The sequence below is a fragment of the Cuculus canorus genome, chromosome 8 (genome assembly GCF_017976375.1).
Source record: "Cuculus canorus isolate bCucCan1 chromosome 8, bCucCan1.pri, whole genome shotgun sequence".
Lineage (NCBI taxonomy): Eukaryota > Metazoa > Chordata > Aves > Cuculiformes > Cuculidae > Cuculus > Cuculus canorus.
This window is the reverse complement of record NC_071408.1, coordinates 13,456,345-13,483,989: the sequence shown is the minus strand read 5'-3', so window position 1 is coordinate 13,483,989 and position 27,645 is coordinate 13,456,345. Positions and strand designations below refer to the sequence as shown.

At 40.3% G+C, this 27,645-nt stretch overlaps 2 protein-coding genes across 4 annotated transcripts in view; one reads left to right on the top strand and one right to left on the bottom strand.

Moving 5' to 3' along the window:
• Positions 1-1,840: 1,840 nt before the first annotated feature.
• Positions 1,841-10,939, bottom strand: EXTL2 (exostosin like glycosyltransferase 2). 2 transcript variants are annotated; one of them, XM_054073540.1, is made up of 5 exons: positions 10,705-10,939; positions 8,091-8,163; positions 6,456-6,883; positions 5,038-5,108; positions 1,841-4,444 (listed from the first exon to the last, which is right to left on the bottom strand). In XM_054073540.1, the coding sequence occupies exons 2-5, from the start codon at positions 8,093-8,095 to the stop codon at positions 3,953-3,955; spliced, it is 996 nt and encodes a 331-aa protein (XP_053929515.1). In that variant the 5' UTR covers positions 8,096-8,163; positions 10,705-10,939; the 3' UTR covers positions 1,841-3,952. The 2 variants fall into 2 exon arrangements, with proteins under 2 accessions (XP_053929515.1, XP_053929513.1); XM_054073538.1 differs by having other exon boundaries at positions 8,091-8,160.
• A 403-nt stretch (positions 10,940-11,342) lies between these two features.
• Positions 11,343-27,645, top strand: part of SLC30A7 (solute carrier family 30 member 7) — a 32,010-nt gene continuing 15,707 nt past the window's right edge. Inside the window, exons 1-8 of one of the 2 annotated variants that reach the window (XM_054072911.1) lie at positions 11,343-11,496; positions 11,584-11,685; positions 18,111-18,219; positions 19,675-19,762; positions 20,225-20,351; positions 21,291-21,440; positions 22,936-22,986; positions 25,124-25,259. In XM_054072911.1, coding sequence (XP_053928886.1) covers positions 11,442-11,496; positions 11,584-11,685; positions 18,111-18,219; positions 19,675-19,762; positions 20,225-20,351; positions 21,291-21,440; positions 22,936-22,986; positions 25,124-25,259 — 818 coding nt within the window. In that variant the 5' untranslated portion in view covers positions 11,343-11,441. Of the gene's footprint in view, positions 11,497-11,583; positions 11,686-18,105; positions 18,220-19,674; positions 19,763-20,224; positions 20,352-21,290; positions 21,441-22,935; positions 22,987-25,123; positions 25,260-27,645 lie in introns of both variants that reach the window. The other variant, XM_054072910.1, reaches the window with a different exon arrangement.

The following is a 27,645-nucleotide window of genomic DNA, read 5'->3' as shown; positions in this document are numbered from 1 at the left end:
AGCATGTCTGCAAATGAAGCCAAACGTGACTGTAAAACACTTTCGACTCTTCAATTTCTAATCTAGACTCATAAACACTGGATAACCTTAAAAGCCTCACAAATATGCTGAAGTACTACTGAAAATACTTCTCACAGAATTGTTTTCTAGTTGCTTTTCTTACTTTTGGTATTGGTTCTAATAATTTGTACCTGTGTTCTCACATTACACTTTCCCCCTTTTTTTTCATAGCTCCAGAATATTACTAAATATTACTCTCTTTCTTTGTGCCTGGTTCTGTGAACACAAGTGAGAAACCTCATTCTGAGTAGTACGTACTGTTCCAGGCGAGATGCTTGCAAGAATAAGACTGTAGTCTTCTGCAACAGCAAATTAAATAAATGTTGGAGGGTACTTGCTTTTCATGGAAATAAATGTGTTTATCTTTTCCTATATTATTCTATATTACTTGTATTTGACCCTTAATTAAATCAGATATTTCATTTTTTTTTAATTGTCAAGCAGTTCTCTCAGGGGTAACATATCCTGTGTATGAAAAGAGATATCAATGTATTTTCTTAAGAATCATAGTTTTTTAACACCATTCTTTACTGAAACTTTCACTACAGTTCAACGTAACCTACACTTCTAAGTCTGTGCTGCACTCTACTCAAATGGAATTTGTATGATCACGCTCAAATTAACTTTAACTGAAGTATCTTTGGCAACAGAAGCAAAGACAGAGCAGTATATCCAGTATTTAGAAACCCTACAGAGCTTGCATTGAAGCCTCCTCTTTATAAATCCACCTAACTAGGCTGGTAATCTAGGAGGCAAACGTGACTAGAAACTGAAGCCTCAATCACCAAATGTTGCTCCTATACTGCTTTATATATCTTTGTCAAAACTACAAATAGGTTTTTTATCACATGCAAGTTCTCATTTGTGGATATTCGCTAGAGCCTTTGTAAGCATAGAAAATACTTCAAATCATCTTTCTCTCCATCCTTGCAAAAATATGTACAAAACTTTAAAGTTTTTACGGTTGCAGTATTGTGTCTCATAGCTTTTAGAATGACAGTCTATACACTTCACCTTGCAAAACGCTAACTTTAGGAATATTTTCAGCTCATAAAATTTTATTATAATCAATTCCGTTGACAATTTTTAACATTTTCATGATATCAAATATCAAGGCTACAATGACATCTTGTGGCATTTTTTAAACTGTAGGTAAAGAAGCAATTTTCTTTAAGTCCTGTTGCATCATTTTAAGAACATATCCTGATTTTTTCAACAAAGATTTTTAAAATATTTCTCTTAAATACCATTTAAAAAATCACTTTAATTTCAACATTAATTTGTATATAACATTCCCAGGGGATGATGAATACTCTTAGACTCCAAAATGTTTCAAATGACATCTAAAGAATCTCTTAGAAGAAATCATCACATGTCTATTATTCTGTTAAAAATATAAATTCCCAATATCTTTCATTAAAGACTCTTAAGGCCCTTTAATGAATATCGCCATCAAGCGATAAAATGTTACCAGCCCTTAAAAATAAACAAAAACACCCCTCTTGGTTCCTAAGCACAAAGAATTATGTCTGGAGCTGAGGTCTTACCTTTGAATTTCCTTGCTATCCAAGTCTAATTGCTTAAGGCTGCATTTTTGATGGCTTGTTTTCCTTTTGAGTGGGCCTCACCTAAATTAAGTGAATGTATATGCCAATAAGTACACTTGCATTTTACAGAATGAAATCTCAGTGCTGCTCATCTGTATGCAAACTGTGAGCTTACTTTAGACACCTAACACTGAAAAACTTGGTCAATAATCTGAAAATAAATACATGATAAACCTGTTTTATGTATTTTATTTGACAATTGTACAAATTAAAGTTATCAGTATAATAAAAGGTCTTTCTAGCAATTCATTCACTGGTACAGAAGAATGAAAAAAACCCAAAACAATCAACCAAAACCAACTTCTTCACTCTAACAAGAACCCAGTAATGAGATTTGGCTGACCTGACAGTTCATTTCACATTTTAAAAGTAAGGTAAACAACACCTGTGAGTCTTCACAATTCTAGCTGATATTGCACAGAATGGAAATTACAGACCAGTAAGAAAATGAAATGCAGTAAACTACCACTAGGGAAGCTGCATTTCTGGAGAGATCATAGACCTGTTTGTATACTGTTTATCACTACAGCACAGTACCTAAAAGCTACTTTTCACTATTACAACAAAATTATGCAGACTTTACATTGCCACGTTAAGATTTTGCCCTTTAAACCTTACAGAAGTACTAGGAAGACTTCACCAAAAAGAAAGCAAATCCATTAACACTGATAGAACAAGGCAAGAGAATACTCCATTTCCCCGAAGAAATCCAAAGACTCACACCCAGAATTAACTCTGTGGTAAAAGACTTGTCATGTTTTTCAACCACCTTTTATTCAGCTAACTTATTATAAAAAATAATACAATTATACACCATTTGTGCAGATGCTATTTGGGTACCAGGTATTAGCTATTACTGATTGCCCATAGATACCTTTGAACCAATAATCAATTAAAAGCTAATGCAAATGACCCTAAATCTACTTCAGATGCCAAATTTGATTCCTCTCCATGATCCTGGAAAATCACTGTCTTTTGTTCTTTCCTCAGTACCACAAAAAAACTTCTCCAACTCCAGTGGAAAAGGTTCATCCTGTCTATGTTAACTAGTGTCCTCAACTAGAGGGTCCCACTGCTGTTAATGGCTTCATTTCTTGCTATAGATGAAACCAGGGAATTTGGAGACTAATAGTCCAGCCCTGTGAAACATCACTGTACCCTAAAATACTTCAACAATGCTTTACCTATGCATGGCACATTTTAGTTCTGTTGTCATAGCCACCAAAAACAGAGATGAAAGGAACCCAAAAGTAAAGTACACACTCAATTGAAAGAGTAGTTAAAAAAATAGTAGACCTGTAATATTACAAAATGTACACTCTGTAGAAAATCTTGCTACTATTAGGAATTGTAAACGAGATTTTTTTTTTAAGAAGTGAGTATTTTCTTGGGCACATTTTAATAACAATGTGCATGCAAAATAGCCAACTAAAATTAAGTACTAAAGAGAGTATTAATAAGTAATATCCCATCCATTTCTTCTGGCTGCTTATATAAAGTTTCACATTTCACGTATTCATGTTTCTTACATTTCCAATTGCTAGGTTTTACCTTTCAGATGCTTTGAGTGTTTCAGCAACTGTAGGCAAATTAGTAGTAGGAAAAAAAAAGCCACATCAGAAATAATTTTCCATTATGTCAGCAGCAATCGACATCATAGGCAATGATTTTATGACTATCTGAGATTAATGTGAGGTACTCTGTGGCTTGCTTTCACAGCAGCTTCAGGAACAGCTCAGAATATAGAATGGCTTGTATACAGACTTCAGAGGGATTTTGTACAGGAGTCTAGATGCCTGGCCAACAGCTTGCTGTAGTCCTATAGTTTACTGAGAACTGGGTAAGAGGAGGTGAGGAGAAGAGGGGGGGAGGCCAAGAAGCATCTCACCATATAACTATCAGATATATGCTTAGACTTCATATGACTAGATACATATATTAAAAAAACCAAAATCAAACCATAAGCACTGAAGAGTAGAAGTGCATTTTTGTCTGCATGTTTCTGGAGAACTGGCCCAATTAATTGTAATAGCTTTTCAGCTTTTAAGGAAAGAGGATGATTTTATGACAGCTGAATTTTAGTAAATAGTCGTTTAAGTTTTCTCAAAACTTACCTTGGAGAATTAGTAAGAAAGGGGAAAAAAACCCTCACAAAAAGCTAAATGGAAAAAATTCAGGTGCAACAAATAAGGATGGCCAAGATGCAAGTAATTACACCTTCTCTCTTTGAACTCAGTACAATTCACTGAGTACTGTTTATCATTTAGCCCCTTAAATTCACTGGCTTACATTTTATTTTTGTGATTGGCATAATTAGGAAAGCCAAACTGAGAAATCATGATATTGGAATATTTTAAAGGCATGCCATCGTAAATATTAACCAGTTTATTTACACAGTAAGATCTCTGTAACAAATGCTCTGCTCGGTGCCACATTCCAGAATAGCCACTGTTAGTGTCTTTTTCTAAATTCCGTATATCAACAGGCTTCACAAACACTCCTGCAGGCTTTCCAGTACGCTTGGCTACCAGAAAATTCATGGCAATATCATCACAGTTTTGAGTTTCATCTATTAAGGCATAAACAGCTTCCGGCTGTCGTTGAAAGTCTTCTAAATACCCACTATGAAAGAATGCTGCACCAATAAGAACCATAGAATACTGATCTCCATTTCCAAATCCAGGGTTCTGCAATTCGAAGCTGCCATAACTGTATACACCTGAAGGAGTACAAACGTGCTTTCGAGGAACAAATCCCACTATATGGTCTGGAAATTGCTGAAAGAAAGAAGAAATTTAAAAAGTAAAACCAAAGCCCGCACTGCAAAATGTGTGTTAAATATTTTCACAAGAGAGATTTATGCTTTTATTAACAGAAGGGAGCACAAGATTATTACCAAGAAAGAATGAAATTGTTGGCATTTGATCTGCGTAAGTGTTGCAATTAAATACAGTTTTGCAAAACTGACACAATACGGCTCATTCTATATCACGTAGTGCCAAGAAACATCTATCCACAACATGAAGCTGTATATTTGGCACTCAGAATAAGTTTACACACAATTTCTCTTAGAAAACATCCACACACTTTTGTTTTGCAGCCTACTATCTATTTAAACAAATTTCAGCAGTCAGCAACTTCACTGTTCATGTGCAAGAAGAGTAAAAATTTTCAGTTATAGATTACAGATGTAGCTACAATTGAAGAATTTTTTGCCATTTCTACTATTCAATGCTTCAATCCTTCTAAAATTTAACTTTATAGCTAGAAAATCAATGGTAAAACATTATGATACAGTATTACTGTAATTAAAACCACTAATCTCAACTGTAACTCACAAATACTGCCCCACAAAGGTACAAAACGTTACCTGCCAAACAGAAAAGGCAAAAGCAAGGTCATGAGCGCTGACTAGTGTATCATCATCCATCATTAAAACAGCTAAAGGGAGGAAAAAAGAAAAACTTTTAACTTATCAGAACATTAAATACATGAACATAGTTTGCAGCACAGTATTTGACAAGTTGCTGTGAAACTTCCATAACCATGAAAGCGAATTCCAGAACTGAACTGTAACTCCTTGAAAGTAGATTGAGAATACACAATTATGATTTCAAAGCTAAAGCAAAGTTGCAGCCAACCTAACTTTTAGTTTATTTGCCAGCCTGTATCAGAACTCAGCAACCTTTGGTCACCTTTACATAGATGTGTTGGAAAACTTGGGAGTGTTTGGCAAAGCAACTTGAAATTCTACTAATCTGGTATAAAAGTACAACTACAGTAAAGACTGAGATACAATTCTTTAGTGCATGAGATTTATATGGAATTCTTAGTATAAAATTTCATCCATCTCCTCACTACTTGCAAGTTCTAAATAAACAAGCTTAGGAAATTGCACAGGTGACATTCAATATTATTACCTATAGAAGGAAGTATCCTCGCCTTAAATTTTAGGGAAAAGACTATCAGGAAGTGGAAAAGAAAAGATTAGATCAAAACTCCAGATGCATTCAAGCTTTGTAAGTTTATAGTCAGGATAAATCCAATTACAGTAAATAAAACACTCAGGAAGTTGAAGTTTCTAGTGTCTTCCTATTAGTCATGGATTTTGAGTAGCAAGGCATGTTAGGAAGGGAGCAGTAAGTAGAATTACCTTTACTAACCATGAGTAAGGTCAGGTCTGTAATGCAACATATGGGGTTTTTTTCCACTTGAAACAAACAGGGCTTATCGTTGTACTTCTCCTGGAAAGAGCTTAGGAAGACTATTTAGATGAACAGTCAAAAGACTGGGGGAAATACTCTCAAAAATGATGCACAGTTTTGAGATAGAAAGCCAGACAGCTAAGCAGGGGATTTTCTCTGAAGACAGAACATGCTTGAGGATTTAGTCTTACAATGAATGAATGAAATCAAGTCTTTTAACCAGATGACCCCAGGCCAAATTAATGCAGGGACTCAACAAATATACGCATTATGAATTTGTTTACATTATAAACTGAGGCTGAATTAACTAAGTTTGCCTGACAAAGAAAATGGAGAACAGACACAGTTGCAAAAGCCCATCAACTGCATTTGGCATCTCTTCTTTTTTCCTTGCTCTCCACTGACAGCTCCAGCCTGATGCGTGCATCTGGTACCACAACAAAGGCTTCTCTCTGTATTACTCACATTCTATTAAGTGGCCCAACAGATCCATGGATTTACAGAGTATAACTCAAACCACTCCAGCATTCATATTCTAAGTGTGAAAATAACATTAACAGTAGCAATATGAACTGCTGATTACCTTTTGTTTCCAGTTCAGGGAAATTCTGGAGTCTGTTCCTCATGCGATTTACAGTTTGAACTTTAAAGACAACAGGGACAGGATGAGGCCCCAAGGAATTCCACATTTCCTCTGGTATCTTCTCACCAATGTTGTTCCACACAACAATTACTTTATGTAGGTGGGGGATGGCTTGGTAATGATTTAAAAGCTTTAGCAGTAAGTCAGTTCTGTTATATGTCTGCATAATAAGAGTAAACGAATCCAAGGCAGACTGACTCGAGGTTTTTGGTTCCCTTCTTAAGTTGGGCATTTTGTCATCTTTGATATTGGGCAGCAAAGCTGTTAAAGCCCCTGCCACAAGAAGTAAGATAACGATCACCATGGTAGTGAAGTATAGTAGATGGATTCCCATAACTCTTCCTGGAAGCTTACATAAGTGAAAATACCTTTAAAACAAGTAATAGGAAAAGAAAAGCCATTAATCCCATGTATAGTTATCTCCCTTACTTGAGCAAAACTCCCACACCATTAAGTAGACTATCAGTTTAGTAAAGAAAAAAGGAGAATTTTAGGACTTGGGGCAACTACTCTCTACTGTCAAGACAGATAATGTTAGTACTCAGTTTCTATGTTTACTTGCTTTTCCCTTTTTCTGGTTAACTTCAAACTGAATTGTTTTGTGAAAATGGATCTAGAGGAATTCTTTAACTCGATTGTTCATCATCTCTAAGTTTCTCAATACTGCATTCTTCATTAAACATTTACATACCTCACCAAACTCACCCAGCTGAAATTAGAAAGCAAATTTGTACGGAGATTAAGCATTGCAAGAGCTCTGCCTTAGCTGGGAAAGAAAAAGGGAGAGAAGGTGTCTCCTCAAGAGCAGGAAGGAGGAAGTTAAATGCTTTTTCCACTGCTCAGGCACCTTACACAGAAGGAACAATCTTTATGACTGAATTGCTGGACATTCTGTCAACAGTTTGTATATCTACTCATTAATGGTTATTAATGTGGAAAATCTGATTTGGACCACACTAATGAGGCTATTAACACAGGTGGAGCAAAAGAAAATGGAGTAAAGTAGGAATGCAACAACATCAGTAATAGCTGGTCTGCTAAATCTAGAACTCAGTGGAAACTGGATGTCAGATGCTAGGTGGTATGGACCAGCTAACTGGGGAACCAGCCTTTGTATAAGGCAGGCGTTTCATGATCCTCCTGAATTTACAACTAAAAGGTGGCTCCTACAAAGGCAGCCCCGACATTCATGCCTCTTAGACAGCACTCCCATCTCTCCAGGCATTTATAATCGCAGCAGGATTCAGCAGTCACTGCATTCTGTAGTTTGCACCTCTAATTTATCATCAAGATCTGTTCTTCCTCCTCTACACACAAAATTAGTATGAACTGAACATAAGATGAACATTCTAAGCTAACTAAACCGTTACTCATCTATACATATTACTCATGTTACTACTCCATTAGTAATTTCTAGGCTTTCAGCAGGGAATTCTGATCAAAGTGATCCAGGACAGACCTATCAATTAGGATTTTTGAGACAGCATCTATGTTTTTCACATAAGTTTTGATCATATGCCATGCTTAGAAATAGGAATATAAATTATTTTTGTCTAAAAAAACCTCTCAACTTACCTCATTGTTGCCAAGTAAGATTGTTTTTCCCGTCTTGTTTTTACAGGACAGTTGTTTGTAATCTTTCAATCTGCTGGAAATTACAGAGACTCCATAACTAAAGATGAACAATTATCCCACACAATACCCAACATTCTCTTACACAGAAACTTTCCCTCGATTGCTTATTGATGTACACATTCTTGGCAATTATTCAATCCCTTTTCCTATTGCTCTGCTGAATAATTATCTCTGCCTTTCCATGAACACTCCAGAAATAAGTTATTGTACCAGTTGGTTAGAAAGACAAGAACAGCATATGTCTCTGCTTGTCAAGCTGATGCTTTGTACCAATGTTCCATCCTCAGGGTCAACTACAGGGATACGAGTAGGTCTTCAGAACCTCCCATCTGCTGCTTTGCTCACTAGGCACAACTAAAATATATATTTGGCTGCCATAGTCAGGCAAGTAGTCCCAATAAAAGTTTCTTTTCTGGCCCACCCCCTTCACATTCTCCTTCCACTAACCTTGCTGCTTGTGTCAGGGGTTTAAGACATGGGATTTTGTTCTTCCAGTCTGGTTTGGCAACTTAGCAGAAGGGAAAGCAAATACGAATGCGGGCACAAAAAGGAAGGATGCACAAGATGCAGGACTGCAACCTAAGAAACCTGTGTGTGTTAAGGCTCCCGGGTTGTTGGAGGGATTTTTCTTGTTCTAAGTTGAACAAAGAGAGGTTAATTTAGGAATGGTACTATATAAGTTTAGAGAGCAAGAACTCGTATTTAATAACTGAACCTATGTGAAATTTTGAAAGAGCAATTTGTTTAGGTTATAGAAACTTACTTTCTAAAAGCTCAGAACTGCAAAGCTGTGTGGATACCAGTCTATGCGCACACATACAGGTGTTTCTAAATTTGAGTTCCAATTTTATCACTGACTTATTTTGTGAGGCTGGAGAAGTCAGTGAAACTGTTTCCAGAAGTTACCAGTGTTGATTGCTTAAATTTGTAAGTGCAAACCATCATGCCTGACTTTTAAACCTGAGCAGCAGCAGCAGCTACTCTGCATTCATTAGGACCACGGTATCTTGGCTACAGGTGCCTTTAAACAGGTGAGCCTTAGATTCTCTTTCCCCAGTTGCAACCTAGACATGACAATACTCACCAATACTACTGTAACAATTAGTTAAAATTTAAAAGCATATTTAAGATGAAAGTATAGGTGTTGTTTACTGCGGTAATGACACTTCCTGGCTTGCCTTACGCTCCCACATTTAGTCAAGTGCGCACAACAGGCCGTAATGACAAGCAAGGATGATGTTTATGTTCTCTAATTAAACTAGACATCTGTATAAAATCTTTAGAACTAGCATCACAGCTCGTTCCTATAAGGAAGGGCCGATCCGTTTTGCCAACCGAGTTATGAGACTGCCATGCAAGACTGATCTTTTTAAAAAATTTCAAGCCCCCCCATGCAGAGAACAACTCTTCAAACAAAACTGATGAAAATAAAAATCTGTCTGGAGAAGAGAAAGTGCCGAGGAGATCTTATAGCGACCTTCCAGTACCTGAAGGGGCTACAGGAAAGCTGGGGAGGGACTGTTTACAAAGGCTTGTAGGGATAGGAGTAGGGGCAACGGGTATGAACTGCAGAGGGGCAGATTTAGACTAGACATAAGGAGGAATTTCTTCACCATGAGAGTGGCGAGACACTGGCACAGGTTGCCCAGGGAAACTGTGGCTGCCCCACCCCTGGAGGTGTTCAAGGCCAGGTTGGATGGGCCTTGGGCAGCCTGATTCGGAAGAGAAGGACCTGGGGGTGCTGGTTGACAGCCGACTGAACATGAGCCAGCAGTGTGCCTGGGTGGCCAAGAAGGCCAACGGCATCTTGGCTTGTATCAGAAATGGGGTCACCAGCAGGTCCAGGGAGGTTATTCTCCCTCTGTACTCGGCACTGGTGAGACCGCACCTCGAATACTGTGTTCAGTTCTGGACCCCTCACCACAAGAAGGATGTTGAGGCTCTGGAGCGTGTCCAGAGAAGAGCAACGAAGCTGGTGAAGGGGCTAGAGAACAAGTCTTACGAGGAGCGGCTGAGAGAGCTGGGGTTGTTTAGTCTGGAGAAGAGGAGGCTGAGGGGAGACCTTATTTCTCTCTACAACTACCTAAAAGGAGGTTGTGGAGAGGAGGGAGCTGGCCTCTTCTCCCAAGAGGGAATGGCCTGAAGCTCCGCCAGGGGAGGTTCAGGTTGGATATCAGAAAAAAATTCTTCACAGAAAGAGTCATTGGGCACTGGAACAGGCTGCCCAGGGAGGTGGTCGAGTCGCCTTCCCTGGAGGTGTTTAAGGAACGGGTGGATGAAGTGCTGAGGGACGTGGTTTAGGGAGTGTTAGGAATGGTTGGACTCGATGATCCAGTGGGTCCTTTCCAACCTGGTGACTCTGATTCAGCGGGATGTCCCTGCGCGTGGCAGGGGGGTTGGGACAGGGTGGGCTTTAAGGTCCCTTCCAACCCAAACTATTCTATGATTCTAAGAATATAAACCACGGCATTTTAACCCTTTCTCCAAGAAAGAGTCCCCCGGGACGCCCCCTCCCCGCGGGCAGCCCCCCCGCCCGCAGCCCAGCCCCTCTCACGTTGCGGAGGCGCCGCTGACTCAGGGCCGGCCCGGCCGCCGCTTCCTCCCGGCAGCCCCCGGTTCGCAGCGCCACCCGGGCCCCGCGCCAAGCGCTGCAGCTCCGCAAGCACCGAGCATCGCCACGGGCTGCGGCTGCGCCCGGCTGCGTTTGCAGTCGGGCAGCGCGCGCCCCGCTCGGCGGCACCGGAGCCCCAGCAGCACAAGGACTCCCCAGAGCCCGAGCCCGCCCCCCGCCTCCCCGCCGCGGGCCCCGCCCCTCGCACCACCCCGTCGTCCCGCCCTGTCACAGGCTCCGCCCCACGGTCCCACCCCACACTCCCCTCTGCCACCGCCACAGACCCCGCTCCCCTCCAGTCCCGCCCTCATGTTCACCTCTGGCCCCCCTCTCGCGCTCCCCTCAGGCCCCACCCCCTGTTTTACTTTATGCCCCGTCCCTCTAGTCCCGCCCCCGCGCTACCCTCTAGCCCCGCCCCTTCTTCCCTTCTGGCCCCACCCCCGCCATAGACCCCGCCCCGCATCCCCTCTGTTCCCATCCCTCTTTCCCCTCTGGCCACGCCCCCGCCGCAGGCCCCGTTCCCTCCTCAGACCCTGCCGCCTCTCTCCGGCCCCGCCCCCGCCCCTCCCGTCCGGCGCAGGCGCACTGGGCTGGGCGGAAGTGAGAGCGGCGCGTGGGCGGGCGGCCCGGGGAGCGCCGCCGCCGCCCCGCCGCGATGCTGCCCCTCTCCATCAAGGACGATGAGTACAAGCCGCCTAAGTTCAACCTACTCAGGAAGGTGTCGGGATGGTTCAGGTGAGCGGGGCGTGGGCCGGGGGAGGCCGGGAAGGCCAGGGAGGCCGGTGCCCGCGAGATCGTGACCGCCGTGTGCTCCCCGCGCAGGTCCATCCTGGCTGACAAGACCTCCCGCAACCTCTTCTTCTTCCTCTGCCTCAACCTCTCCTTCGCCTTCGTGGAGCTGCTCTACGGCATCTGGAGTAACAGGTACCGGACGGGAACGCGGGGAGCCCAGGCCGCCGCCACGTCTGCGGCTCCGCGGGGTGGGGGAGGAGGTGGGAGGACGGGTGGGCCGCGGCCGGTTTGTGGCCGCCTTGTGCCACAGGGATCCTGTGCCTGGGAATGTGGCTCCGCGTGGAAGTGGAGGGTTGGGTGGTGAAAACTAGCTCTGCAGCAAACATCCTTGTGTCAGAGAGAGAAACAGGAATTAATCCACCCTGCCATGGCTACGTGGCACCTTATGTAGCGCACGAATTCACGCAGGTGGGAAAACCAGGAGGGACTTGGCTGAACTGCTAAACTGGAAAATCTGTACTAAAACATAAGCAGAAGTGTGGAATGCTTATGTACTGGCGTCTGGTGTCTATTTACAAGACAGCTGTCAACACACATTGGTGGCAGTATCTCCATCGCGCTTCGGCCTTGGTAGAGGTGTCTCATGGCGCTATTTCAGTCTATAAGTCAATACTTCAGGGTGAAGTGGAGAGGGATGGAAATGTCGTTTAAGCCAAGAAGTGTGTCCCACATGGAACTTCAAATAGTCTTTATCAAAAGCTCTAGCAGGGACAGAGATTACCAGGACTCTTAATCGCAGGTCTTGAGTGAATGCAGCAATGTGGATTTAGAAATATTTGCATCCCACTGCTTATCATATTTCTTTGAATCTCTGAAAGTGTGCTGTAACATCTTTAACCTTGATGATAGTCATTGCCTCTGTAGCACCAGTGAAAACACAATGTGGTCTTGGGCACAGGCTGTCCTGGCAATGTGCAAAGCATCTTGGATGTGCTAGGGATTTAAGTTTGATGTTGAGTCTCTTTGTATGAGGATTATTGTATGTGTAGCCTGTCTGTTCAAGTGTGGATTTCTTTCTTAATAGCTCCAAAGTTGTCAATATTTTTCTCAGTGTTTCATGTATGAAGAACTTCTATGTTCATGTGAGTTTGTTCTGGTATCATTCTTTTAAGCATAATAATTTTTTGGTAGTGTGACCAGAAATCAAATCTGTACCAGAAAGTCCTGTTTATGAGATAATTAAACTGAGAAACTGAAGCGGCACTTGCCAGAAATTTATCACTGAAGAGTTCTGCTCACTGGAATTGAGAAGGCTCTTACTTATTTTTGTAAGAGATTAAGAAGTGGAATTTCCTCGATAGTCATTAATTGGATCTCTTGCTTATATTTGCAGTCACTAATTTCAGGTGGTTTTATATTAAATCTAGATTTTGGGCTAGAACAAAACGGTATCTTAGCAAGTAGCTCTTCAGTAGAGAGGAGTAGCAGGGAATATGGTGAGAAGTGCCTTCAGTTAAAGCAGGCAGTTCCATGCCTTGGAAAAACAAACATCATATGCAAACAAAGGGCCCTATAGGGAAAATTGTTTCCCGAGTTTGAAAAACACAGCTGCTTTGCTCTCTGTGTGAGACCTGCAGAAACAGAATTTTTGTAAAGGGGATTTACTGTATCATCTTGGAGGACTTCCTTATTCCACTGTGGCGTATCTTGGGTATGGCCAGTGCTTGATGCTGCAAGTGGTAGAAGCATGGTTTTGAATTCTGTTCTCTCTGGTGTCTCTGATGATGGCAGAGAGTGCAAGATAGCAAGGCTTCCAGGCTGCGATGACTATTCAGATGATTCTTCCCTTGGCTTCCATAGACTAAGGAATTTCTTTTTAATTATGATTCTGAAAACTACACTTCTGTCCATTTAAATCTAAGCAGATTGCTGTTTGTTCTTTTACCAGAATAGTCCTCTTTCAAAATCAAATCTATGATTTCAGCCCCCAAAATTTTTGTCTGCAAGTTCAGAAAGTCTTAGATTTTAGTATCTTTGTTTTATTATTCTTAATTTTTCACGTTCTCCTTAGCTTTTGTTTGTCATCCTAAGTGTCTTCCACCTGAATGCTCGGTGTGTTTTGTGTGTTTTTTTTTTTTTCCTCTGGATCGATCTTTACTGCTCAGAACCAAATGTAAAATGAGCTGTTTCCCTAGGGATGTCACCTGATTTTGGGGAGGGGGAAGTTGTCACTTACACTCTTCAAGAATTTGATAGGGAATTCCGTTCTGCTTCTTCATAGGCATCCACCTAAAACTTTGGTCTTCCTCTAAAGTTTGTTCAGAATTACTTCATCTGGTTCTTGGTTTAGTGGCTAGAGCATCTGAGGACGATTTATCATGACATCATCCTTTGCCTTAAATGTGTTATAGTTGTATGTATATATACCTCTATATGTGTCCATGAAGTATATATGTAGATATATAGAGAGTGCAAGACTTTTGTTGTCTCTCCTCCTCCAAATCTACTTCTTCCACAGCTGAGTGTTTCATCTGAAACACTTCAGATTAATCTTGATGTTTATTCCAGTCAGGCTTGGTTTCTTAATATGAACTAGTTCAAACTTTGGTTAGTGCTACAGACTTGGGGAAGAGCGGCTGGAAAGCTGCTCGGTGGAAAAGGACCTGGAGGTGCTGGTTGACAGTCAGCTGAACATGAGCCAGCAGTGTGCTCAGGTGGCCAAGAAGGCCAACAGCACTCTTGCTTGAATGAGAAATAAAGTGGCCAGCAGCAGTAGGGCAGTGATCGTCCCCCTGTACTCGGCACTGATGAGGCCGCACCTTGAATTGGGTCCCTCAGTACAAGAAAGACATTGAGGTGCTGGAGCGTGTCCAGAGAAGGGCAACAGAATTGGTGAAGGGTCTGGAGCGCAAGGGTTATGAGGACTGACTGAGGGAACTGGGGTTGTTCAATCTGGAGGAAAGGAGGCTGAGGGGAAGCCTTATTGCTCTCTACAACTGTGTGAAAGGAGGTTGTAGTGAGGTGGGTGCTGATCTCTTCTCCCAAGTAACAAGTGACAGGGGTCAAGAGGAAATGGCCTCAAGTTGCAGGGAGATTTAGATTTGCACTTTGGAACATGGTTTAGTAGGCATGGTGGTGTTGGGCTGATGGTTGGGCTTGATGATCTTAGAGGTCTTTTCCAACCTTAATGTTTCTGTGATTATATAATGAAACTTTGTATTTGACTTCAGTGTGAAAAGGTGGCTGTCCTCTATAACCAGTAATTGCTCCTTGTTCTTCAGTTTCCAAGAACTGAATTGTATATGTAATTGTTCTTAGAGAACCAGAGGATTGGGGAAAATGGAACTTTTGGAACAATTGTAATAATGAATGCTCGTTAGTACCTCTGTATCAAATGTTTTTTCAAATATGAAGCAATTTTTGTGTTTTGATGCACATACTTCTTTGCAGACTCACAGAACCTGTTTATGATTAGTAATTTAATAAAATTTGGTGACTGTTTTATGTGGTGTTAAATCTAATTTACATACCTGGTCAGTAGAACTTCTACGAGTTTATAGGCTGTAGCTTGTGAACTAAGTTAAGTTGCTTTGAACTTTGTAACATGAAACAGCATGCTAAACTTTTCCTGTGTTAGTCAATCAAGATTGTTATTGTGCATTGGTCTTTGAAATAAACCATTTAAGCAGTGGTCTTTCAGCCTCTACTTCCTTCAGTGTCTAGATCAATGAGGAATGTGTGTCTTTTAGTCAATGCCTTGCAGCTGATAAGGCAAAGATTTAAAGACTGGTAAGATTTATAAGCAGTGGCTCATTGTTCTAACACCTCTCTTATTTTTTTTAACTGGAATTAGCTTGGATCTATTCAGCTGAAAGCACAGATGTATTTGTTTGCTGTATTGATGTATCCAGTCAGATGGAAGAATAATAGTGATCACTGGCCAAAGGAGCAAATTATTGCTGTTTTTTCTTAGTAAAGTGAAGAAGCAGCCATCCATAGCCACTTGGCACTCTTGTGGTCTTTTTTATTTTTAAAAATTGTTGGTAGAGTCGTGTTCTCTCAGGAGTACTGTTGTTGTTTCCCTTGATTTAGTGTAGCTCCACCGCAGTATGGTAACCTTGGATGAGTGTGGTCACAGTAGAGATCAGGATGCTGAAACCATGCTTATTGCTGTGACATGATTTGTTACAGTGAGAAGAACCAGGTGCATCTTGGATAAATTCTGTACGTGTTCATGATTCAGGCTAAAACACTGGCTGCAGGTTTGTGATTGAAAGTTTGGAGACTGAGCAACAATAAATTAAAAATAGTGTAGGTCTGGTGCTTTGGCCATGCCATCAGGGACTGGTTCCTCTGCTCAGGTAAGGTGTAAAAACTGATGTAAACATAGAAGATGGCCATTTAGGAAATGTATGTACTAGTCAAAAGGGCGTAATGAGTGTGTTGCTTGTTCTGCTTTGACTTCAGGCAAGGGAGAATATGATCTGGAGTTCCCTTTGTACTGCAACTCCCTTTTTTTTCAGCCTGCCCTACTCATGGAAAGTGTCAAGTTGCTGGAGTGTGAATGAACATTAAAGACAAGTTCTTGTTTGATGATATGTTAGTTCTGAAACAAAATGCTTGAGAGGAAAACTGATGTGCTGAAGTAGACTTCACAGTCTTGGAATTTTTGGCATAATGAATTAGAATTATAAGTGGAAGACTTCAGCCTGTACAGGCCTAAAATACTCTGTCTGAGGCAAATCATAGAATTGTAGAATGGTTTGGGTTGGAAAGAATCTTAAAGATCATCCAGTTCCAACCTCCCTGCCACGGGAAGGGACACCTCCCACGAGACCATGTTGCTCAAGGCCCCATCCAACCTGGCCTTGAACACTTCCAGGGAGGAGGCATCTGCAGCTTCCCTGGGAAACCTGTGCCAGTGCCTCACCATCTTCATCGGTGAAGAATTTCTTCCTAATGTCTAATTTAAATCTTCCCCTTTCCAATTTAAAGCAATTCCTCCTTATACTATCACTACATACATACTTTGTAAAATGTCCCTCCCCAGCTTTCTTGTAGGCTCCTCCTCCAGGTACTGTAAGGCCACTTTAAGGTCTTCATGGAACCTTTTCTTCTTCAGGCTGAACCCCAACTCTCTCTGTCTGTGCTCATAGCAGACGTCCTCCAGCTCTCAGATCATCTTTTTGGCCCTCCTCTGGACCTGTTCCAGCAGTTGCATATCCTTCTTAGGATGGGGATTCTGGAACTGGACACAATACTCTAGGACGGTTCTCATTAGAGCAGAGTGGAGGGGGAGAATCACCTCCCTTGACCTGCTGGCCAGGTTTCCTTTGATGGAGCCCAGTATACGGTTGGTCTTCTGTGCTGCAAGTGCACATTGCTGGTACATATCAAGCTTCTCATCAGTCAGCACCCCCAAGTCCTTCTCCATGGGGCTGCTCTCAATCACACATCCCCAATCCTCTATTGAAACCACAGATCGCCCAGACCCAGGTGTAGAACCTTGCACTTGGCCTTGTTCAGCCTCATGAACCAGATTGTCCAGGTCCCTGTGGATGACATCCTGTCCTTCTAGTGTGACAACTGCACCACTCATCTTGATGTCATCTTGCAGACTTGTTGAGGGTACAGTCGTTCTCACTGTCTATATCATTGGTGAAAATATTAAACAGTACTGTCCCAGTACAGACTCCTGAAGGTCACCACTTATCACAGATCTCCATCTGGACATTGAGCTGTTGACCACTACTCTCCAGATGCAAACATCCAACCAAAGCCTTATCTACCGAATAGTCCCCTTATTAAATCCATATCTCTCCAATTTAGAGAGAAGGATGCTTGTCGGCATTTTATGAAACTTTATTTTGATTGATTAATTGTTTTGTGGGGTTTTTTTACTGCAGACATTAAAGAATTTTTGACCAATTTTCCCTGTGTGTGCAAACGCTCCAAAGTATCAAGTTTGAAAATGGATTTGAGAATATTGCATTTGTAAATGCATAGCGCCATCCCTATGGTGATATTGGTAGTCGTCAGCATAATAGGTTTAGTTTTATTGCACCAGTTAACCTCAATATGCACAGCATCAGTAGATACTCAAAAGCAGTGTCTTTAAAACCAATTTTCTCTTTTAACTAGATGTGAAATACTTCTTTTACAAACTTATGTGGTGTCAGTCTTTAAATGCAGCTTGTGTGTACACGCTTTTCTAGCTGAACTTGCTCATATGATCAAACTATAAACCAAAATATAAGAACAAATGTCTGTCACTTGAATTACGTTGGTGAGAGATGTGTTTGTGGGTGTATCCACTCCAGGGCCTTTGGTTTGTGTCAGTGGAAACCACCCTCCACTACTGCTCAAATCATATGCTAGGAGGACTTTTGCCAAGCACTCTTCCAAAGTGCCTCACCTATGCCGACAAAAGCAGTTTTGTCATCATATTTGTGTTGGTGATCTAGTGTGAGTTTCTCCTCTATGCTAGGGAAACCATGCCTGAAGCTTAGACACACGGTGTATTTTGCTAGTGTGTGAGAGATTAAATGCCCTTTTTTCATGCCTAATGTAGTATATGGAACATAACTTTTTTTTTCTTCTGTTCTTTTCCAGTTTAGGTCTAATATCAGATTCTTTTCATATGTTTTTTGACTGTACTGCTCTATTGGCTGGATTGGCAGCTTCGGTTATTTCAAAATGGAGGTCAAACGATGCTTTCTCATATGGGTAAGAAACTTCAGGCTGTTACCTTAATGTGTTATACTAAATGTCTAGGTGGTAGTTTTCTACAGTATGAACAAAACCTTTCTGAAGAACACGGAAAAGCTATATTGAAGGTGTGCTGTGTTGTTGTTGTGGGTTTTGGTTTTGTTTAAGGTGAGCTTTTTTAACTTCTAAGTTAATATGCCCCTTGAAATAGTGAAAAAGTAAAGGCATCACTTCTGGGGAGCAGATTTATCACTTCCAAGATCTCAGTGATCATGTGAGTGGAAACAAGTTAGGCAGCAGAAAGTTGCCCTGTATTGCCATGTCATGACCCTGTTGAAGTAAAAGCAGCCACGTCATGGGCTTGTCCTCCCAGGCAGTGAAGGGCGTCACGGTGAGTCTCGGGCAGCTGGTGCCCCAGGCCTCCTTTGGAACAGAAAGTTACTCCTGAAAGGAGCTAAGTCTCAGTGACACTGCATCTGAGCTAAGCCACGCTTCTCAGAACCAGCAGAATTCAACAGCGTTGGCTACCGCTAACACAGATCCTCATGGCTGAGCTTATGGCATCCCGTACCTACCTTCATGGATACCGCTGCTATGGCTGGTTCTGTTTACAGGGCACTTGGTTCCACTGCACCTTGCAGATGTGCCCTATAAAACAATACTGGTGATACGATATGAGTAATTGGTGATACTGATTAACTAACGGCAAATGAGGTGTAACATGGGTTGCTGCGTTCCTCGTAGAGTTACTGATGTGAATGTCAGAATTTAGCTCCAGCTGTCTTGCTAAGCATGAATTGTGGAGTTCGAAACTTAAAGCACTGTTCAATTAAGGTGGAAACTCCAATATGTCTAGAAGTCAATTTAGGAAGAACTGATTGTGCCATGAACTAATTGCAATGAAAGCAGGTTCTGTATTAATTACTGCTCTGCATTTAGACAGCTCGTGTTCCATTTATTAGAGTACTGCCACAGTTGATTAAGTCTGTTTGCTACACTGGAATTACATGTTATTCTAACCTGGCTGCTTTTAATTGGGAAAATTTAGTAGCTGAAATAATTAATTTCTACTTAAAGTTTTTATTAGAAATCCCCCAACTAGAGGGGAAACAAATTAATGTATGAGTATTTGATATTTAACAGCAGACTTCAATTATGTTGTGCATGCTTGTCTTACTGTGTGGCTTCTAAATATGCATTTATACCATAACTTCCAGTAGAGACAATTTTAATGAGAAGATTTTGATGAATTGAAAGTTTCTTTCATCTAGGTCATGCATGTCGAAATACAACATGGTGAATTTCATCTGCTTGTCTGTAGTTTGTATACAACATCTTCCATTTAGCAGTTCCCTGTGTAGTGCAACTGTTTGAGAGCAAGAAGATTGTACTCTGGCCTCTAAGTCGCACTTTTAATTTTCAGCATTGAAATGGAGGTGGTAATATTTGCTATTGCTTTTTTGTTTATTGCAGGTATGTTCGAGCAGAAGTGCTTGCTGGTTTTGTGAACGGTTTATTCCTCATCTTTACAGCATTTTTCATTTTTTCTGAAGGTGTTGAGGTATGTTATGAAGCCAATTGCACAATCCTCACATTTCTATTTGTAGAGCACTTATAATGGGGCTAAAATTACTGAAATTGATTGTTTATGTTCATAATTGTTTAAAAGTATGTCGTGGACCATCTGAAATTACTGTTTTGTGACAAAGAAACCCTGCCTTTTCAGTGTATCTGTGCCAGCTTATTAAGGAGTGTATTTTGATTGTGTGTAAAGATTCTGTGAGAAATAGCCTGTCCTTTTTTCAGCCAGTTGAGTATGCCATAGGAAGATACTTATTTCTCAGTGTTAAACGACAACTGAGGCCAAGAAAGAAGGGCCAAAACTAGGCATTCAGAGGAGAGGATCCTATATCTAAGCAGTTTTTTCAGTGTACGTTATTTTTAAATAATGTAAAGAGATTCTAAAACTCTTCATTTCTTCTTGGGTTTTTCTTTTTGGGTTTTTGTTGTTTTTTTTTTCCAGAGAGCGCTTGAACCTCCTGATGTGCATCATGAGAGACTTCTTCCTGTTTCTATACTAGGATTCATTGTAAATCTTATAGGAATATTTGTTTTTCAACATGGAGGTCATGGGCATTCACATGGCTCTGGTAAGATGTCTATAATTTTCAGTACTGTTTCCTTTCTTGACACCTCGTGTTTCAGGACTGTATAATTCTCCAGTGACAACCCCAGTATTAAATTTTAATGTCTTTTTAGTGGCAATCCCAGCCAAATATATGTATGACTAGTTGCAGTATTGAGTTGTAGGTTTTGTCACTAGTCTTAGTGTGTCACTGCCATACTTCTGATGGTAACATCTGTTAACTGGAAGACCTAGAGCTCCAGAATCTGCTTTCCAAACCATGCACTCTTCTGCACCTTATGGGAAGAGATTTACAGAGTGTCTTTTTGACAACATTAAGCTAGAGTTAAGCAAGGTCTTGGCTGGAAAATTTACAAAACAGTGTCTGAACCAAATTTTAAGTATGGGATGATTCAGCTTCAAGTGCTTCTCAGCTTAGTTTCTTGTGAATTGGAATTAATTTATTTGCCTACATACAGATGCTAAACATTTTTGTGCATTCTTTTTCTGCAAAGCTAATCAGTATCTCTTTCAACTGAACATGTAAACTGATGTAGGCTGGTGGAAGAAAATAGCCCTTGGTCTTTAAGCAGCAATTGAAGATTGACTTTTTAATGTGTAAATGATAGCCAATTTCTGATTTCTTAAAGCAGCTCTTTTTAATGTGCTTGTGTCTAATGATGTGTACAATTTTCAAATTGTACTGAAAGTGTAGCACAACTTGTTTCAGAAGTGGGAACATATAAAAGCACTTGACTTCTCGAATAAGGTATTTGTTTTATATGGCTGCACAGCATGGATTTAGGTGATAAACAGCTTGTGTTAATTTTCTTCATAACTTATTTAAAGGCGTAGCTTAAGATGACCTAAAAGATGAATAGATTTTGAGTAGTTTAGAATCAAATGCAAGCTTACTATTATTCAACATTTTAGATTATACTCTGACAGTGATATTTGTTTACAGGGCATGAACACAGCCATTCTCTATTTAATGGTGGTCTCAGCCATGGTCACAGTCACGGAGGTCATGGTCACAGCCATGAACATAAACATGGTCACGGCCACACTCACGATCATGGCCATGGCCACTCTCATGGTCAAAGTTATTGTCATGGTGAGTATTTAGTGTCATAGACTGTCTTGACTAAATTTAAATTTGCTATTAATGGTGTACTGGGAGGAAAAAATAAAGAGGGTACTGGCAGCTTCTTGTGAGCATACGTGGAAGTAGATTTGCTAAACGTGTGGTGTGCTGTGGCACTGCCATGCTTCGTGGCTCATTTTGGTCAATGCTGTTTCATTTGCAGTAAGTTCAGTGTTAGTTTTTAAAGGTTTTGCCCTACCTACATTGTTTGAATGTTCACTGTAATGTTATGTGTTGGCAAAAGGTAAAACAGATGTATGCTATAGCAGTGTAACCAAATTAGTTATGAAGTCCTCTGTTTCAGTTTTTTATTAAAATCAACAGGCAAAGTTAAGGTGCTTTGCTCGTGTTTTCCATTTGAATAATTTTACAGATCAAGATATTAGGAAAGATGAACAAGCAGTTTAACTTTGGGTGCTTAGGGATTGATATGTCCTGTTTGGTTTGTGATCTCAAATATAACATTTTCCCCATTCCAATATGTAGTTGTAATCTGTTTTAAAGCTGGTTATGAAAAAAGTGCTTGATATCTTAGCTATGCTTAAATCCATTCTACGAAGGCAAACAACCAGAGAAGAGACAGCCACGCAAAATATGATCAGTAGCCTTTACTATGAGACAAGAGACAGTGTGGTTTCTACCTATTAGAAATAATGCAAATGAGAGCCTTATTGTAGTCAATCCTTCCTGCCTGAGCCATAAGATGGAATCTGATGTAAATGAAAATGTGCACATTGAGAGAGGGAATAGTATGCTAACTTGCAGACAGGAGATGACAATGACTATAAAAATATTTACTTCCTTGCTATTTTATTAGAAAATTAGTGCTTATATTCAAAATGCTCTCTTGAAGCTTGGTTGGAAAGCAGGAGCTCCTCACTCCTGCCTCCTCCTTGCTCTCCCCATGCCCCTCACTCCAATGGAACAGCAAATATTCTTATGTTGATATTCAGCTTTTACATAAATTATTATATGTCCTCACAAGAAGTTATTTGCTGTCCTTTAACAAGTTTTTCTTAAAATATGTTTCTGGTAATCTCCACAGGCATTAATCTTCTTGGATGAGAGGATTTTTTTTTTACTTTATTCTGCCTTCTCCAGGTCTTTTTTTTTTTTTTTTTTTTTTTTTTTTTACATTGGATATAAACACTTGCTGATAAATACTGGAAAGGTTTTATTTCTCAGTATAGTTTTCGTGAACAAAACAAATCTTGATATCTTGATATTTTTAATTTATTTATATCTATAAACTGTTGTGTAAAGTGATTTTTTTTTTTAAAAAAAAAGGCTGCATTTTAAGACTTGTAACTTAATTACTGCATTAAAAAACAACAGCTACTGTAGAAGGCAGTCATTGTGTGCGGATTGTCTGTTCAATAAATTTCAGAAAGGAAGACGACTGTAATATCATGTACCACTAGAGAGCGCCTTTGTGTAGGTTAATGTGCCATAATTGTCTTCACAGATGATCACTCTCTTGAAAGGATGGCTGGATCCAGCAAACAGATATTACAAGGTATGCTGAGAATAAAGATAGTGGTTATTACTTTTATCGTGTCTGTCTGCCTGCCTGTGACTGTTTGTTACACGTCTGTTTTAGAGGATGCCCTGGATAAATGCTGCGTTTTCCTTAGTGGAGCTCTTTTGTGAAGTCCCCTTTCACTGTAAGCACAGCAGCACCGTGCCCTGGGCACAGCTAGATTTTGAGACATTCACTAAAGTCTAAATACAATGCAGTGTCAACACAATTTAAAAGGGAGATTCCAAAAGCTGCGGTTCAGATTCTGCTACTGATGGTGAAAAACGAAGTAATAAAAATCTGGGGAAGTGATTAAAAGCAGAAACCTAAGGAGCGTAATTTGCAATGGATGACCTGGGAAGTGAAAACCAGTATTGTTAAGATAGAATGTATTTGAAAAATGCGGATTGATGTAAATTATTAAAAGGTACCTGTGCTTAAGACTTGTATTTCCTCAGGCTACTACCGTTGGTTTAGACAAGATCGTAATTTGCTCTGTTTTGCTTGAAGGAGCATTGGAGTCTGTGAATCTCCTGAGTATTAATAAATTACTGATAATTTAGATGGCAATTTTGAACTTTGATTATTTTTTATAAAAAATATTCGAACATTAGAGGGAGAGAATTATTTAATCTACACAAATGTATGTGCTGTTTTCTGTTACTGAATGATGTTCTGTCTTGTTTGTAGTCCTTGGAAAGGAATGTTTTCAACTTCTTCTGGTAATTATAGCATACCATACTTTACATATATGTGTACTCATTACTTCAATAGCAGGTATAAAAAGACTTCAAAATAAAAGTCACATTTTAATTGAAGCTTATTACAAAGACTCTATTTTGTATAACTTTTAGTTAGCTTGTCAGTACTGTGGTGGGTTGGCTCTGGCCAGCAACTAAGCACCCAGCAACTGCTTGCTCACTTCTGCAGGTGGGCAGGGGAAGGAACAGAAGAGTAAAAGTGAGAACTACTCTTGGATTGAGATAAAGACATAATAAGTCTTAGGGGAAAATAAGTCAAGGGGGGAAAAAAAGGACAGAACCGGAAGTGATGCAATAGCTCACCACCTTCCACAAGCAGATCAATGTCCATGATGTCTCTGAGCAACAGCTATTTTGGAAAGACTGCTCCTCAGTTCTGTGGCTGAGCATGATGATACATGGTGGGGAATATCCCCTCTCGTCAGTTTGGGTTTGCTGTCCTGGCCGTGTGCCCTCCCAGCATCATATCTGCCCCAGCCAACTTGCTATGGAGGCAGAGCAAGAAACGGGCAGCCTTGCTGCTGTACAATCACTGCTTGGCAGTAGCTAAGATGTTGTGTTATCAGCAGTTATAGCCACAAACCTAAAACAGAACACCATCCAGGCTGCCATGGAGAGAATTAACTCCATCCCAGCCAGACCCAGTACTTAGAAAGATCATGAAAGAGCTGATTTATAGCTGTGGGTTACTTTGTGTTGTTTGTTCATGTCAAGGAATTATCTGAATCTGGAGAATTGTGTTCAAAAACTGTTTCTAAATGACTGTTCTTGTCACTGCCAGCAGAGAGCTCCAAAAGCTAAATTTTAGCTAGCTGCAAACTGCTTCTTTCCTTGTCTTTTAATAGTGTGTTATTCTTCAAAGTGAGTGTAGTTGCCTTTGTCTGCAGTATTGTTTAATTCTCAAAACCATTTGTCTTGGATTTCTTTGCCGAGTAATTTCTACAAGATTTTTGCCAATGAAAAATCAGCATCTTTCAAAGCTTTACTTAGCTGTTTCTGTTAACAGTCTTTCCATCTTATACAGTACTTATCATTTTCCGTAGTCGTCAGGGAGCATGAGTTTGCTATAATGGGGGTGTATTGAATGAAAAAATTTAGTCACATCTGTTAATCACTGCTTAGGTTGATAGCCATGCCATGAAACACCCCTTACTGCTAAGTGCAGAAAAGAATATAAATTCTTCCAACGCTTGTGTTCTAAAAATGTATGGAAATCCTGTGATTTCTCTCTGTTTGACCAAAAATTGACCATGAATTTAACAGGCATAAATCGTGTTATCTAGTTTTGCAACTCTTTTCCTTGAACTGTCTTTGAAATATTCCATTAACTTTGCAAGTGCCAAGTTGTAATGATATCAATTAATCTCTTACAGGTGTATTTCTACACATCGTTGCAGACACGCTTGGAAGTATTGGTGTAATCATATCTGCTTTATTAATGCAGAACTATGGTCTAATGATAGCAGATCCTATTTGTTCAATGCTGATAGCAATACTTATAGGCGTCAGGTAAGCACTGCTATCACTAATACTTGGTAGTATTTTTGATGCTAGTTACAGCACAAATTACTGCTCAGAAGAAAAGATTTGTCTGTTATGCTAATATTTGACAACATGTGCTTTTCTTCCAGGAGTGATTTGTTACTTCTCTTCTGTACAGCTATTCTGATATGCTCTTACATGAGTTATTTTTCTTTTCGTTTTCTACAGCTACAAGTTTTGCTTTTAAATCTGCATATTTTACCCTGTTTGCATAATACTATAAAAATGTCTCTTATGGTCAAACTGTAGAAAGCTTCCTTTCTGTGTTTAGTACTTGCTTATGTAAACCAGTGTATCCAGTAAATGGAGCAGAATGGCTTCAGGGCAGCAGAGTTGAACCTGCTGGCACAGGATGTGCTCTTGTCCTTGACAAATCAAGGCTAGTAATGTTTTTTCTGACAAGGACTGTCTTTTGCTTCGTATTTGTATTCTGAGACATTCTTATTCCTGTCAAGATCTGATGGAAATGCTTCAAGTAGTTCTAGATTTTCCTGGTTGTTGCTTACCAAGATCACTGTAAATGCGAAGCTGTTTGGATTAGACAGGACAAGCAAATATTTAATCCGGTGATGCTGTTACTGAGGCTTCTCTGGCTGCGCTTTCAATGGTGGCACAGGGCAGAATGCCACAACTCCAGTTACAACCCAGTAACTGAACACTGTTGTCTCTTCAGCAGTTGTGAATGACAACTGCAGCTACTTATGCTTATGCCATACTTGGCATGGTTATACCATGGGCCTTGACAGAATTATTGATGTGAATCTCCCTAGGTATCAGAATGGGGCAATGTGCTTCAGGCACTAAATGCCCACCATGTGCTACAGATTGCTATTAAATTACCACTTTAATATAAACTTAATATTTTTACTTAAAAATCCTGTAATTTCATAAAGAACAAATTATTGGCATACCAATTCTGTTACTGAGATCTCAAAAAATAGGAAAGAAAATGTGCTGATTACCCAGGGAAAGAAACTATTGCTGAGGTAATAGCTGAGTAAAACATAATTTTCCATACACTTGGTATTTTAAGGGTCTGACTTTGTGTACAGCAAAGCACATGTGGAGCGCTGATCAGAAAATACCTCATGAATGAGAATTTTTATTCTTCCATTCATGTAGAGATTGGAACATCACCTAATGTAGTACATTAAAGATTTCCTAGGTTCTTCTAGCATAGTTAGGAGGAGCATTTGAGGTCTGCATTCTGAAATGCTGGAGTTCAGTTTGATCTCTTTTGACCTGGTGGCAGACCTCTGCATGTAACGTTCATAATGCGGTGGTGTGTAGGGTTGTTATGCTGATTGAGTGCAGTCGGCTGCATCATAGTCAGTAGAAAAAAGCTTGCCTTTCTTGCAGACTGACACATCCTGGCACAGCAGTGGAACAAACACTGTTTGTGGGCAGGTGCATGTTGGGTTTTCTTTTAAGCAGTCCTACAGGCTTAACTACTGATCTGCTGATGGTGTTGCATGAGATGCACTTGAACAAGATCGTATACAAGATGTTGAGCAGTTTCAGAAGGGTGTTTTTTGAAAGCTTGAGTCCCCTTTTCTGTTTTGATTTTTTTTTTTTTTACTTTAGTAATCTTCATTTATGCTTCTAGTATAAACACATTGTTTATTCTGCCTTATTCTGCCTGTACTCTGCGTTTGAAGCACTCTTCTAGAATTAATGCAAAAGTTTTCTTTATTTTCCACAAGGTAATTGTTTATAACAGTAATAAAGGGACCCGAATGATGACTGCTAGGATATTTAATAGTTTTGTCCTTAATCTTTTCATGTCACCTAAATCTAACCTGGGCAAAAGATTATACTGAAATTTTATGAAATCTGAAATTTGAGGGGAAAAACATTATTGACAAAAATAATTTAAGATAGCAGTGGTGAGAGCTGTGTCTAGTTTTTTGAGTTGTTGCTAATGGGGTGCTTGTGGGTTTGAGGTGAGGAAGAGGGGGATGTGCAATAAATACCCAGTGAAGGGATTCCTGGCCACTTCTATGGGACTGTTTGCAACCTTGATAAATAACTTTTTTGGGGGATTTGTCTTTAGATTAAATAATTGTCTGCTCTTTCAGAGGAACTTCTATCAATTTTACTTGTGCAGAGTAGGCCACATGTGCCCCTTTTACTGGTTAAATCAGCTGGTAAGGTGGAGTGGGTTAAGAGCATATGTGTGTCCCAACAAGGGGACCTGTGCATGTGTGTTTGAAAATCAGGATCCATTCTTTGTGGCTGTAATAAAGCAAGCATAGTTTTGAGCCAGAGATGCAAAAGCCAGTCCGATAAAGTTGTCCAGAAGTTTTAATGCTCTGTGAGGACTTTCCCCTGGTTGGGACTGTAAAGCTTTGCT